This window comes from Musca domestica, unplaced genomic scaffold (assembly GCF_030504385.1).
Source record: "Musca domestica strain aabys unplaced genomic scaffold, Musca_domestica.polishedcontigs.V.1.1 62, whole genome shotgun sequence".
Taxonomy (NCBI): Eukaryota; Metazoa; Arthropoda; class Insecta; order Diptera; family Muscidae; genus Musca; species Musca domestica.
The window spans coordinates 1,241,238-1,255,913 of record NW_026712369.1 but is presented as its reverse complement, the minus strand read 5'-3'; the positions used below and the strand labels follow the sequence as shown (position 1 = coordinate 1,255,913).

At 31.0% G+C, this 14,676-nt stretch overlaps 1 protein-coding gene across 1 annotated transcript; it reads right to left on the bottom strand.

Annotated features, from left to right (window-relative positions):
- Positions 1–120: 120 nt before the first annotated feature.
- On the bottom strand, positions 121–14,344 carry LOC101894618 (lysosomal alpha-mannosidase). The gene is made up of 7 exons (XM_005189929.4): positions 14,102–14,344; positions 8,036–8,220; positions 7,775–7,960; positions 7,362–7,701; positions 7,167–7,300; positions 3,061–3,964; positions 121–1,318 (listed from the first exon to the last, which is right to left on the bottom strand). The coding sequence occupies exons 1-7, from the start codon at positions 14,183–14,185 to the stop codon at positions 122–124; spliced, it is 3,030 nt and encodes a 1,009-aa protein (XP_005189986.1). The 5' UTR covers positions 14,186–14,344; the 3' UTR covers position 121.
- Positions 14,345–14,676: the final 332 nt, after the last annotated feature.

Here is a 14,676-nt window from a genome sequence, read left to right as displayed (position 1 = left end):
TAAAGAATAATGCTCTAAATAATTTTTTTTTTTAATTTTTTTTTTTTTAAATAAAAAACATTTTTTTGTAGTCCTGAAATTTTTTTAAAATTTATTTTTGAATCCTAAAATGAATTCGAATTTATTTCCACTTAACAATGAAGGTGCGAATTTGCATTGGATCCATGGTAATTTGGAATTTAGACACGGCATCCTTTTGAACGGCCGCCAAAGGAGTATGCTTCGATTTGTAATACTCAACTTTCTTGGGTACAGTGCCATCTGGGTGGAATTTGAAGCGGTTCATGCTGCCCAAAGCCAAATTTCCATCCAAGGTGGTTTCACGGATTTCCGTACCACCCAAGGCATCGAATATGCTGCGAATATTAAATGTCAAACTGGATGTCTCGTTTTTATTGAAGAAATATTCCAAACGCAGGAGACGTTCATTGGTCGAATATGGTTCCAGGGTTAGGACATCTATGCCAATCGGCAGTGAGGTAAAGGTGGGAATACGTGGTAAAACCTTATTGGTGGCCTTGGTGGCATTGCTAAAGAATTTCCAGAATGGCAAATGAATTTCACGTTCAGCCAGACGTTCATTGGTGGTGCTTATCTTCGACACGGTGCTGAGCATGAGATAGACTTTGCCGCGGGCCACCAAACCTTTGCCGTTGACAGTTTCGTTGAGGGCCTCACCCACACCGAAGGCATCATCACGCAACAGGCGACGATGTAACATCAACTCCAAGGCACCATCCTTGAGGCTAGAGCCACCTTGGGCCCGATCATTGAGCAGGGCCATACGTCTGGTGCTCGACTCCAAGGCAATGCGCGAGGTAATGGGATAATAATTTCCTGAAACACTTTCCGTCATATTGGGTTTGAAATACTCCCGTTGATTGCGTACGCGTCGCAACATTTCACGGCCATTCGAATCGGTGTAGAATACTCCTGAATTCTTTAGGTTCGATGTAAAACGAGTGATGACTTCCTTGCCGATATTATCCTGAATGGGTATGGGTCCCACAAGCCATTCAAATTCGACACGATTAATGCCCTCGTATATGCGTATAACCTGCGACACCCAATCGGTGAAACGTTGATGCACCTCCTTGACCAGGCTGCCATTGACAATGGTCAGATTAGCTTTGGTGCCAATCAAAATCTCAGTGCCATTGGGACGGAAAATATAGGCCCCCGATGAGCGATTCTTGAACTCGGCATTGTTGCCATAGGCACCCTTGTAGTAGAAGAATTGCTGGGTGATATCTTCGGAAATGCCGTTCATTTGGACGTTGTACAAAATACCATTGCTATTGAAGGTCAACTTGATTTGCTGCAAAGAAAAGGGAGAGGGGGGAATTTATTTTTTAGAGAATTTTTGAATAACCCTTCAAGGATCTAAAGGGTGGATTTTTAAAAAATTTTTAAAGGATCCTTCGAGGATTCCAAACATGGATTTTTAAAAGAATTTCTAAAGGACCCTTCAAGGATTCCAAACGTGGATTTTTTAAAGAATTTTTAAAAAATCCTTCAAGGATTTTAATGTAGATTTTTTAACCGATGCTTCAAGGATCTTAAACCTGGATTTTTTAAAGAATTTTTAAAGGATCCTTCAAGGATCTTAAACCTGGATTTTTTAAAGAATTTTTAAAGGATCCCTCAAGGATCTAAAAACGTGGATTTTTTAAAGACTTTTTAAAGTATCCTTCAAGGATCTTAAACGTGGATTTTTTAAAGAATTTTTAAAGTATCCTTCAAGGATCTTAAACGTGGATTTTTTAAAGAATTTTTAAAGTATCCTTCAAGGATCTTAAACGTGGATTTTTTAAAGAATTTTTAAAGTATCCTTCAAGGATCTTAAACGTGGATTTTTTAAAGAATTTTTAAAGTATCCTTCAAGGATCCCAAACGGGGATTTTTTAAAGAATTTTTAAAGTATCCTTCAAGGATCTTAAACCTGGATTTTTTAAAGAATTTTTTAAAGGATCCTTCAAGGATCTTAAACGTGGATTTTTTAAAGAATTTTTAAAGGATCCTTCAAGGATCTTAAACGTGGATTTTTTAAAGAATTTTTAAAGGATCCTTCAAGGATCTTAAACGTGGATTTTTTAAAGAATTTTTTAAAGGATCCTTCAAGGATCTTAAACGTGGATTTTTTAAAGAATTTTTTAAAGGATCCTTCAAGGATCTTAAACGTGGATTTTTTAAAGAATTTTTTAAAGGATCCCTCAAGGATCTTAAACGTGGATTTTTTAAAGATTTTTTTAAAGGATCCTTCAAGGATCTTAAACGTGGATTTTTTAAAGAATTTTTAAAGGACTCTTCAAGGACCTTAAACGTGGATTTTTTAAAAAATTTTTAAAGGATCCTTCAAGGATCTTAAATGTGGATTTTTTAAAGAATTTTTAAAGGATTCTTCAAGGATCTTAAACGTGGATTTTTTTAAGAATTTTTAAAAGATCCTTCAAGGATCTAAAACGTGGATTTTTTAAAGAATTTTTAAAGGATCCTTCAAGGATCTTAAACGTGGATTTTTAAAGAATTTTTAAAATATCCTTCAAGGATCTTAAACGTGGATTTTTTAAAGAATTTTTAAAAGATCCTTCAAGGATCTTAAACGTGGATTTTTTAAAGAATTTTTAAGAGATCCTTCAAGGATCTTAAACGTGGATTTTTTAAAGATTTTTTAAAATATCCTTCAAGGATCTTAAACGTGGAATTTTCAAAGAATTTTTAAAGCATCCTTTAAGGATCTTAAAAGTGGATTTTTTTAAAACTTTTTTAAAGGATCCTTCAAGGATCTTAAAACGTGGTTTTTTTAAAGAATTTTTAAAGGATCCTTCAAGGATCTTAAAACGTGGTTTTTTTAAAGAATTTTTAAAGGATCCTTCAAGGATCTTAAATTTGGACTTTTTAAAGGATCCTTCAAGGATCTAAAAACGTCGATTTTTTTAAAGAATTTTGAAAGGATACTTCAAGGATCTTAAACGTGGATTTTTTAATGAATTTTGAAAGGATTCTTCAAGCATCTTAAATGTGGATTTTTTAAAAAATTTGTATAGGAAAAAAACTTACCGAATTCTGTACCACAACATCTCCCACAGCCATGGGTTCAATTGTCTCACTGGCCGGCGCCACCTCCAACTTCGTCAAATGCTGTCTCAAGAATCTCTTGGGCAATTTAATTTCATTCCTTTGGATTTCTTCATCAAATTCGCGTGGTTGCGGCTGAACCTTGATATAATAATTGGCAATCTTATCCGCATATGCAGAAAATACCAATTCATGTTGAGAGGCATTAGGTCTCAAATGGGTCAGGTCAATCAGTTCTTTAGGCACTGGTACAACATCCGATTTAACTTGACGTCCCGTTGCATCGGTGACAATGTAGGTACCATTCTTCACAGGAATTCGGACATATTGTGTCGAGGGATGAGCCAAGGGATTGACCACGGTTACGACCAAATTATTGGGACTCCATTGGCTAACCTCACAGATGCTCAAATTCAATTGGAGGCAACTGACAAATTCACCATTGGTTAGATTGGTAAGTTTGCGCAAGGCATCACGGGTATTGGTCTCGGCAACATTAATGGCCTTGGTCAGCATACGATCATAGTCCTGGGCCACATGTTGCTTCTCAGTACCAGTTACAGCATCATGATGTTGCATGATGCCCATGGCCTGACGTAGGGTATCGAGATTGGCAAAAGCCGCCGTGGTCGTCAAGTTCGCCATTGTGGTCAATTGTTTGGCCACCTGTAGGAAATGATTGCCATCACGTTCGAAACGTTTTTGGGTGGGGCGGGAGCTGTAGTAGCCCGTCCAATAGGTATGCCAATCCGTGGAATAGGGGAAGAAATCTTGGGTCTTGGTAGGCCATGTCTTGTTGTCGTTGTGGAGGGCGTTCAGATAGCAGGCAGGGGTTGAGTAGAAGACATTCACTTTGCCACCTTGCAGTTGGCGTTGATTGACGTATCTGGAGGAGAAGAGAGGGGTCGAATATTTAAAACATTTTTCAAAAAATACTTCAATGGCTCTAAACGTGGAATTTTTTTAAGCATTTTTCAAAAATACTTCGAGGGCTCTAAATGTGGATATTTTAAAGAATTTTTCAAACATACTTCGAGGTCTCCAGACGTGGATTTTTTAAAGATTTTTTCAAAAATACTTCAAGGCCTCTAAACGTGGATTTTTTAAAGATTTTTTCAAAAATACTTCAAGGCTTCTAAACGTGGATTTTTTAAAGAATTTTTCAAAATTACTTCAATGGCTCTAAACGTGGAATTTTTTAAGGAATTTTTCAAAATTACTTCAAGGACTCGAATCGTGGATTTTTTAAAGAATTATTCAAAATTACTTCAAGGACTCGAATCGTGGATTTTTTAAACAATTTTTTAAAAATACTACACTAAAAATACTAAACGTGGAATTTTTTAAATAATTTTTCAAAAATACTTCAAGGACTCGAAACGTGGATATTTTTAAGATTTTTGTTTTCAAATTACTTCGAGGGCTCTAAATGGGCATTAAAAAAATCAGAAAAACACGTCGAGGGCTCCAAGCGTGGATTTTTTAAAGAATTTTTTTAAAAATACTTCGAGGGCTCTAAATGGGCATTAAAAAATCAGAAAAAATACGTCGAGGGCTCTAAACGTGGATTTTTTAAAGAATTTTTCAAAAATACTTCGAGGGCCCTAAACATGGATTTTTTAAAGAATTTTTCAAAAATACTTCTAGGGCTCTAAACATGGATTTTTTTTTAAAATTTTTTTAAAAATAATTCGATGGGTCTAAACGTGGATTTTTTAATTTTTTTTTTTTTCAAAAATACTTCAAGTACTCTAAACGTGGATTTTTAAAAGAATTTTTCAAAAATACTTCGAGGGCTCTAAACGTGGATTTTTAATTTTTTTTTTTCAAAAATTCTTCGAGGGCTCTAAACGTGGAATTTTTTAAAGATTTTTTTAAAAATACTTCGAGGGCTCTAAACGTTGATTTTTTAAAGAATTTTTTAAAAATACTTCGAGCGCCATAAACGTAGATTTTTTAAAGATTTTTTTAAAAATACTTCGAGCGCCATAAACGTGGATTTTTTAAAGAATTTTTCAAAAATACTTCACGGAATCTAAATTTGTTTTTGGAATGATCTTCCAAGGACTCTAAGCGTGGATTTTTAAAGAATTTTTCAAAAATACTTCACGGAATCTAAATTTGTTTTTGGAATGATCTTCCAAGGACTCTAAACGTAGATTTTTTAAAGAAGTTTTAGGGGCTCAAAACGTGGATTTTTAAGATTTTTTTAAGGACTCAAAACGTGATTTTTTTAAATAAGTTTTTAGGGGCTCAAAACGTGGATTTTTAAAATTTTTTTAAGGACTCAAACCTTGATTTTTTAAGAATTTTTTAAGGACTCAAACCGTGATTTTTTAAAAATTTTGTAAAGACTTAAAACATGTATTGTTCATAGAATTTTTGAATGATCTAATATGGACTCAAAACGTGGATTTTTCAAAGAAATTTTGAGTGATCCTTCAAGGACTCTAAATGTAAATTTTTCAAAGAATGTTTGAATGATCCTACAAGGATTCTATGTGCGGTTTTTTATGGGTTATAAACGTGGATTGTGTAAAAAATTGTGTAAAAATTTTCAAAGCATTTTCAAATGATCCTCCAAGAACTTTTAAGGACTCTTAACATAGATTGTTCAAATAATTTTTGAATATTTTTTTTTTTTTTCAAAGGACTTTTGAATGACCCTCCAAGGACTCTAAGTTTGGACATTTTATACGATTTTTTGAATGATCCCCAAGAACTCTGACATGGATTTGAGAAAAAAATTAAAGTTACTTCAGAGACTTTTAATTTTTTGGAAAATATTTTGAAAGTTATATATAAAACGTTGATTTTTTAAAGACTATATTTACTTTAGTTGTTTTTAAAACGTATTTAAAAAAAAAAATTAAAAAATATACTATTTTCAACCTGGGTTTTTTTAAAAAATATTTTTCGTGTAGTTTAAGGAACGTGGATTTTTTTAAAAAAATGTTTTTTCAATTAGTTTTTGGAACGTGGATTTTTTATTTATTTTTTTCAGTGTGTTAAAATGTGTATTTTTTTAAAAAAATATTTTTTCAAGTAGTTCTTAGAACATGGATTTTTCAAGAAATATTTTTTCAAGTAGTTCATATAACGTGGATTTTTTAAAAAATATTTTTCCAAGTAGTTCTTAGAACATGGATTTTTCAAGAAATATTTTTTCAAGTAGTTCATATAACGTGGATTTTTTAAAAAATATTTTTCCAAGTAGTTCTTAGAACGTGGATTTATTAAAAAGTATTTCTTCAAGTAGTTCTTAAAACGTGGATTTTTTTAAAAATATTTTTTCGAGGAGTTTTTAAAACGTGAATTTAAAAAAAAAAATTAAGCAGTCCTTAAAACGTGAATTTTAAATTTTTTTTTTTAAGTAGTCCTTAAAACGTGGATTTTTTAAAAAATATTTTTTCAAGTAATTTCTATAACATGAATTTTTTAAAAAAATATTTTTCAAAACGTGGAATTTATAAAAAATATTTTTTCAAAACGTGGATTTTTTAAAAAATATTTTTTCAAAACGTGGATTTTTTGAAAAATATTTTTTCAAGTAATTTCTATAACATGAATTTTTTAAAAAAATATTTTTCAAAACGTGGAATTTATAAAAAATATTTTTTCAAAAAGTGCATTTTTTAAAAAATATTTTTTCAAAACGTGGATTTTTTAAAAAATATTTTTTCAAAACGTGAATTTTTTAAAAAAATATTTTTTCAAAACGTGGATTTTTTAAAAAAAAATTTTCAAGTAGTTCTTAAAACGTGGATTTTTAAAAAAAAATGTTCAAGTAGTTCTTAAAACGTGGATTTTTTAAAAAAATATTTTTTCAAAACGTTGATTTTTTAAAAAAAAAATTTTCAAGTAGTTCTTAAAACGTGGATTTTTTTAAAAATATTTTTTCAATTAATTCTCAGAATTTGGATTTTTTAAAAAATATTTTCCAAGTTGTTCTTAGAACGTGGATTTTTTAGAATTTTTTTTGAAGACGTTTTTAAAATTTTTTTAAAAAAATACTTTTAGAAAGAATTTTTGTTTTTTAATATTTTATTTATTTATTTTTTTTAATTTTTAAAGGGGTCCATACTCACTTGATCAATTTATCCATGTTTTTATAATTCACATAAGCATTTTCATAATTGAAATCATCACCCATGGGCACCAGCAAATCGGTGGCACGATAATATGTTCCCATTTTGTTGATATAGGTCAGGAAATCATCAACCTAAAAATATGAAAATTTCATAATTTCTTCGAAAATTACCCACTACCCTCCCTACACCCACCTTCGCCTTAACATTATTCTCGTAACTGTCACCATCAATAATGGGATCATCGGAACACAGGTTATCAAAACAAAAACCGGGAGGGGCCGAATAATGATTATACAGCACTCCGGTGAAAATTTCCGATCTCTCATCCAAATTTTCCGATGCCTTCCATATCATTTCACCGGTCATATTGTTGAGGCGAGCATTTTTCTCCATGTAATCCATGCGGGCAAAGAAATTGCCATCGTAGCCCATTTGAGCAAAAAGCGAGGCCATTTCACGGGAATGGCCGAAGGGATCGATTTGCCAGCCAATACGGGGACGGGCACAGCTGCCAAAAGTATCGGCCAGGGATCTGAGGGGAACGGAAAAATAATTAAAAATTGCATTGCCTTAAAAATTTCCTCTCCTCCCCCAAAAATACTTACTTGAGGCCCAATGTAAACTGATCGATAACACTTTGATAGTGGACTGCGGCCTCATCGTTCATACTCCAGGCACCACCGGTAAACTCCAGACGTCCCTCCTCGACCAAGGTCTTGACATTCTTTTTTACCGCCGCTGTTTGCTCATTGTACCACTTAAAGAAGAAGGCCGATTCAACTTGAATGAATCTGGGGGACAGAAGAGAACCAAGTAGTCAATTAAAATATTTTTTTTCTTTCAAAATTCCCTCCCCCTCTCCTTACCGCCTGCTCTTATCTTTCAACAGCTCGGTTATGACACTATCCAGAATGTATTGAACCCCAGCATGTTGGATGCCATTACGACTGCCATAGTAGTACTGATCGACGGTCTTCAACCAGCCCGTATCGTCATGGGAATGTGGCACCAAATGGACATTTATCATGTTGGCCTTTGAGGCGGGGCATGCCTGCAGGAAACAGAAAAAAAATCGAAAATTGAAATCAATTTCGCTGATAAGAATTATCGCAACATCTGGTGTAGCAATAAAAATATTACAAGAAAATAAAATGTATTTTTTTATCAAGAATTTTTAAAGAATATTTTTTCAAGGGCCATCCCAGGCGTTTATTTTTTAAGAATATTTTTTCAAGGGCCTATCCTGGCGTGGATTTTTTAAAGAATATTTTTTTTTCAAGTGCCTTCCCAGGCGTGGATTTTTTAAAGAATATTTTTTTCAAGGGCCATCCCAGGCGTGGATTTTTTAAAGAATATTTTTTCAAGGGCCATCCCAGGCGTGGATTTTTTAAAGAATATTTTTTCAAGGGCCATCCCAGGCGTGGATTTTTTAAAGAATATTTTTTCAAGGGCCATCCCAGGCGTGGATTTTTTAAAGAATATTTTTTCAAGGGCCATCCCAGGCGTGGATTTTTTAAAGAATATTTTTTCAAGGGCCATCCCAGGCGTGGATTTTTTAAAGAATATTTTTTCAAGGGCCATCCCAGGCGTGGATTTTTTAAAGAATATTTTTCCAAGGGCCATCCCAGGCGTTGATTTTTAAAGAATATTGTTTCAAGGGCCATCCCAGGCGTGGATTTTTTAAAGAATATTTTTTCAAGGGCCATCCCAGGCATGGATTTTTTAAAGAATTTTTTTTTTCAAGTGCCATCCCAGGCGTAAATTTTTTAAAAAATATTTTTTTTCAAAGGCCATCCCAGGCGTGGATTTTTTAAAGAATATTTTTTCAAAGGCCATCCCAGGCGTGGATTTTTTAAAGAATATTTTTTCAAAGGCCATCCCAGGCGTGGATTTTTTAAAGAATACTTTTTTTTCAAGTGCCTTCCCAGGCGTGGATTTTTTAAAAAAATATTTTTTTTCAAAGGCTATCCCAGGCGTGGATTTTTTAAAGAATACTTTTTTTTCAAGTGCCTTCCCAGGCGTGGATTTTTTAAAAAAATATTTTTTTTCAAAGGCTATCCCAGGCGTGGATTTTTTAAAGAATATTTTCTTTCAAGTGCCATCCCAAGCGTGGATTTCTTAAAGAATATTTTTTCAAGGGCCATCCCAGGCATGGATTTTTTAAAGAATATTTTTTTTCAAGGGCCATCCCAGGCGTAGATTTTTTAAAGAATATTTTTTCAAGGCCCATCCATTACAGGCGTGGATTTTTTAAAGAATATTTTTTCAGGGCCCATCCATTACAGGCGTGGATTTTTTTAAAGAATATTTTTTCAAGGGCCATCCCAGGCGTGGATTTTTTAAAGAATATTTTTTCAAGGGCCATCCCAGGCGTGGATTTTTTAAAGAATATTTTTTTCAAGGGCCATCCCAGGCGTGGATTTTTTAAAGAATATTTTTTTCAAGGGCCATCCCAGGCGTAGATTTTTTAAAGAATATTTTTTCAAGGGCCATCCCAGGCGTGGATTTTTTAAAGAATATTTTTTTCAAGGGCCATCCCAGGCGTAGATTTTTTAAAGAATATTTTTTCAAGGGCCATCCCAGGCGTGGATTTTTTAAAGAATATTTTTTTCAAGGGCCATCCCAGGCGTGGATTTTTTAAAGAATATTTTTTTCAAGGGCCATCCCAGGCGTAGATTTTTTAAAGAATATTTTTTCAAGGGCCATCCCAGGCGTAGACTTTTTAAAGAATATTTTTTCAAGGCCCATCCATACAGGCGTGGATTTTTTAAAGAATATTTTTTCAAGGGCCATTCAGGCGTGGTTTTTTTTAAAAATATTTTTTCAAGGGCCATCCCAGGCGTGGTTTTTTTTTTAAGAATATTTTTTCAAGGGCCATTCCAGGCGTGGTTTTTTTAAAGAATATTTTTTCAAGGGCCATTCCAGGCGTGGTTTTTTTAAAGAATATTTTTTCAAGGACCATTCAGGTGTGGTTTTTTTAAATAATATTTTTTCAAGGCCCAGACATGGATTTTTTAAAGAATATTTTTTTAAAGGCCATCCCAGGCGTGGATTTTTTAAAGAATATTTTTTCAAGGACCGTCCCAGGCGTGGGTTTTTTAAAGAATATTTTTTTAAAGGTCTTCCCAGGCGTGGGTTTTTTAAAGAATATTTTTTTAAAGGTCTTCCCAGGCGTAGATTTTTTAAAGAATATTTTTTCAAGGCCCATCCATACAGGCGTGGATTTTTTAAAGAATATTTTTTCAAGGGCCATTCAGGCGTGGTTTTTTTTAAAAATATTTTTTCAAGGGCCATCCCAGACGTGGTTTTTTTTTTAAGAATATTTTTTCAAGGGCCATTCCAGGCGTGGTTTTTTTAAAGAATATTTTTTCAAGGGCCATTCCAGGCGTGGTTTTTTTAAAGAATATTTTTTCAAGGACCATTCAGGTGTGGTTTTTTTAAATAATATTTTTTCAAGGCCCAGACATGGATTTTTTAAAGAATATTTTTTTAAAGGCCATCCCAGGCGTGGATTTTTTAAAGAATATTTTTTCAAGGACCGTCCCAGGCGTGGGTTTTTTAAAGAATATTTTTTTAAAGGTCTTCCCAGGCGTGGGTTTTTTAAAGAATATTTTTTTAAAGGTCTTCCCAGGCGTGGGTTTTTTAAAGAATATTTTTTCAAGGGCCATCCCAGACGTGCATTTTTTAAAGAATATTTTTTCAAGGCTCATCCATTACAGGCGTGGATTTTTTTTAAAGATTTGGATTTTTTTATGTCTGACTCATTTATGCTAATTTTGCAAATTTGTGAAATTGCTTGGCTATATTATACGTTTGACCCATATCTCCATATACGATTAAAATAATTATATTTAGGAAAAACCAACAACAATGGTTCATTGATTAGATTGCCATTCTATTGGCGAAAAATCACGTCGATGGAGATAAAACACCAAAATTTATGGTATTGTTTACCAGAAGTTGAATTAATATAAGTTCATAAAAATTTGATTATTCAGAAGCCTTTATTAAAAAAATATATACGTTGCCATTGGCTGCAATCAAGCAAATGAAAGTAGAGTAGATTTTCTTGAGGGTCATTTACAAGGCCTTGAAAGAAGTTCAAAGGGGAGTTATTTATGAAAGAAATTCAAGGGGAGCTATAGCAAAACCTGATATTTATTTATGAGAATATTTTCTAAAAGTGAATTGGAGATTTTTTAATATATATATTTTAATTAGTTCCTACAACGTGATTGTTTTAAAAAAATTATTGCAGGAAGTGCTCTTAAAACCTAGATTTTTTAAAAATATTTTTTTCGAGTAGTTCGTAGAACGTGGTTTTTTTAGAAATTATTTTATGAAGTAGTTCTTAGAATTTGGATATTTTAAAAATGTTTTTTAAAGTTGTGCATAGAACGTGGATTTTTTAAAAATTATTTTTTGAAGTAGTTCTTAGAATTTTACTATTTTAAAAATATTTTTTAATGTTGTGCATAGAACGTGGATTTTTTAAAAAATATTTTTTCGAGTAGTTCTTAGAATTCGGAAATTTAAAAAATATTTTTTAAATTTGTGCATAAAACGTGGATTTTTTAAAGTAGTTCAAAGAACGTGAATTTGTTAAAAAATATTTTTTAATAGTTCTTACAACGCGGATTTTTTAAAAAATATTTTTTCAAGTAGTTCTTACAACGTGGATTTTTAAAAAAATATTTTTTCAAGTTTTTCTTAGAACGTGGATTTTTTAAAAATTATTTTTAGAAGATGTTCATAGAACGTGGATTTTAAAAAAAAAATATTTTTTCAAGTTTTTCTTAGAACGTGGATTTTTTAAAAATTATTTTTAGAAGATGTTCATAGAACGTGGATTTTTAAAAAAAAATATTTTTAGAAGTAGTTCATAGTACGTGGATTTTTAAAAAAAAAATATTTTTAAAAAAGTTCGTGGATTTTTTAAAAAAATATTTTTAGAAGTTGTTCATAGTACGTGGATTTTTTAAAAAAATATTTTTAGAAGTAGTTCATAGTACGTGGATTTAAAAAAAAAAATATTTTTAGAAGTAGTTCATAGTACGTGGATTTTTTAAAAGAATATTTTTAGAAGTAGTTCATAGTACGTGGATTTTTTAAAAAAATAGTTTTAGAAGTAGTTCATAGTACGTGGATTTTTTAAAAAAATAGTTTTAGAAGTAGTTCATAGTACGTGGATTTTTTAAAAAAATATTTTTAGAAGTAGTTCATAGTATGTGGATTTTTTAAAAAAATATTTTTAGAAGTAGTTCATAGTACGTGGATTTTTTTAAAAAAATAGTTTTAGAAGTAGTTCATAGTACGTGGATTTTTTAAAAAAATAGTTTTAGAAGGAGTTCTTAGAACGTGGATTTTTTAAAAATTATTTTTAGAAGGAGTTCATAGAACGTGTATTTTTTAAATTATTCTTAGAAGAAGTTCATAGAACGTGGATTTTTCAAAAAATTTTTTTAGAAGGAGTTCATAGAACGTGGATTTTTTAAAAATTATTTTTAGAAGAAGTTCATAGAACGTGTATTTTTTAAATTATTCTTAGAAGAAGTTCATAGAACATGGATTTTTTAAAAATTATAAAATAATATTTGTTTATGTAGTTCAAGGAACGTTCGTTTTTTAAAAAATATTTTTTCAAGTAGTTCAAGAAACTTTCGTTTTTTAAAAAATATTTTTTTCAAGTATTTCAAGGAACGTTCGTTTTTTAAAAAATATTTTTTTAAGCAGTTCAAAGAATGTGGATTCTTTAAAAATTAGATTTCAAAAAGTTCCTACAACGCGGATTTTTCAAAAAATCAAAAAGTTCTTACAACGCGGATTTTAAAAAAAAAATCAAATAGCTCTTACAACGCGGATTTTTAAAATATTTTTTCAAATTGTTCTTACAACGTGGATGCTTTTAAAAATATTTTTAAAGCACTTCTTACAACGTGGATTTTAAAAAAATATATTTTTTTCAAGTATTTCTTAGAACGTGGATTTTTTAAAAAATATTTTTAGAAGGAGTTCATAGAATGTGGATTTTTTAACAATATTTTTTTAAAGTAGTTTTTACAACTTGGATTTTTTTAAAAAATGTTTTATCAAGTATTTCTTAGACCGTGGATTTAAAAAAAAATTTTTCAAGTGTTTCTTAGAACGTGGATTTTTTAAAAAAAACATTTTATCAAATAGTTCTTACAACGTGGATGTTTTTAAAAATATTTTTTAAGGTAGTTCTTAAAACGTGGATTTAAAAAAAATATTTTTTAAAGTAGTTCTTTAAACGTGGATTTTTCTAAAAAAACGATTTTTTCAAGTATTTCTTAGAAAGTGGATTTTATAAAAAATATTTTTAGAAGTATTTCTTAGAAAGTGGATTTTTAAAAAAATATTTTTAGAAGGAGTTCACAGAACGTGGATTTTAAAAAAAAAATATTTTTTCAAATAGTTCTTACTACGAGAATGTTTTTAAAAATATTTTTTCAAGTAGTTCTTAGAACGTGGATTTTTTAAGAAAATATTTTTTCAAGTAATTCTTACAACGTGGATTTTTTAAAAATTATTTTTTCAAGTAATTCTTACAACGTGGATTTTTTAAGAAAATATTTTTTCAAGTAATTCCTACGACTTGGATTTCTTAAAAAAATTTTTTCAAGTAGTTTTTACAATGCGGATTTTTTAAAAAATATTTCTTCAAGTAATTTTTCACAACGTGGATTTTTTTAAAAAATATTTTTTTAAGTAATTTTTCACAACGTGGATTTTTTAAAAAAATATTTTTTCAAGTAGTTTTTACAAGGTGGATTTTTTAAAAAATATTTTTTTTGTTTTAATTTTTTATTTAAATTTTTAATCTATGCATTTTGTTTACACTATTCCATTAACCCCACACTCCCTCTCTCTCATTATTTTCCAAATATCACATTCTCCTCCCATTTTCATACCTTATAACCACAGGCGGCCTCGGCATGGTAGCTCCAGGAGAGCACCAAAAGGGCTGATGATAAAGCCCACACACCGAATTTCATTTCGGCTTCCAATTATTTGAGGTCACCAAATTTCGATGTCAAATACAAAAAACAAACACTTTTCGATGAAAATTGTCAAGAATTTTCGTTTTTAAATTTCCTTCAACTCCCGGTTTCGAATTCTTTGCTGTCAGCACGTTCTTCGTTTCGCTCAAAAATTTCAACTAAATTCAGTGATTGTTTACTTTATTATTTATAGGGGAGGTATGGGCCGTTCGATTTAATTTGAAAATTTCTCAAAACAAATCTACAACGCACGAAAAGCTCTCCTGAGGTAGGACTGATAAGAATTCGTTGTCGTGTGTAAATGAGTTGAACTCAAAAATAATTGAGAGGGTTTTTTTTTTTTTTTTTTTTTTTTTTTTTTTGTTTGGCCAAGTTTCAATTTTCATTTTGATAGCTCTGGGAATATTTCGACAACAACTCCGTTTCAGGTATTAATCATTGTCGCCAACGACCAACAACAAGATGAAGTGGCGTTTGGCGATTTT

Excerpts from the sequence above, each read along its gene's own strand:
- LOC101894618 (XM_005189929.4), bottom strand. The coding sequence starts at position 14,185 with ATGAAATTCGGTGTGTGGGCTTTATCATCAGCCCTTTTGGTGCTCTCC. Across the intron at positions 7,961-8,035 it reads TTGAAAGATAAGAGCAGGCG|ATTCATTCAAGTTGAATCGG; the intron begins GTAAGGAGAGGG and ends TCTGTCCCCCAG. Across the intron at positions 7,702-7,774 it reads CAGTTTACATTGGGCCTCAA|ATCCCTGGCCGATACTTTTG; the intron begins GTAAGTATTTTT and ends CGTTCCCCTCAG.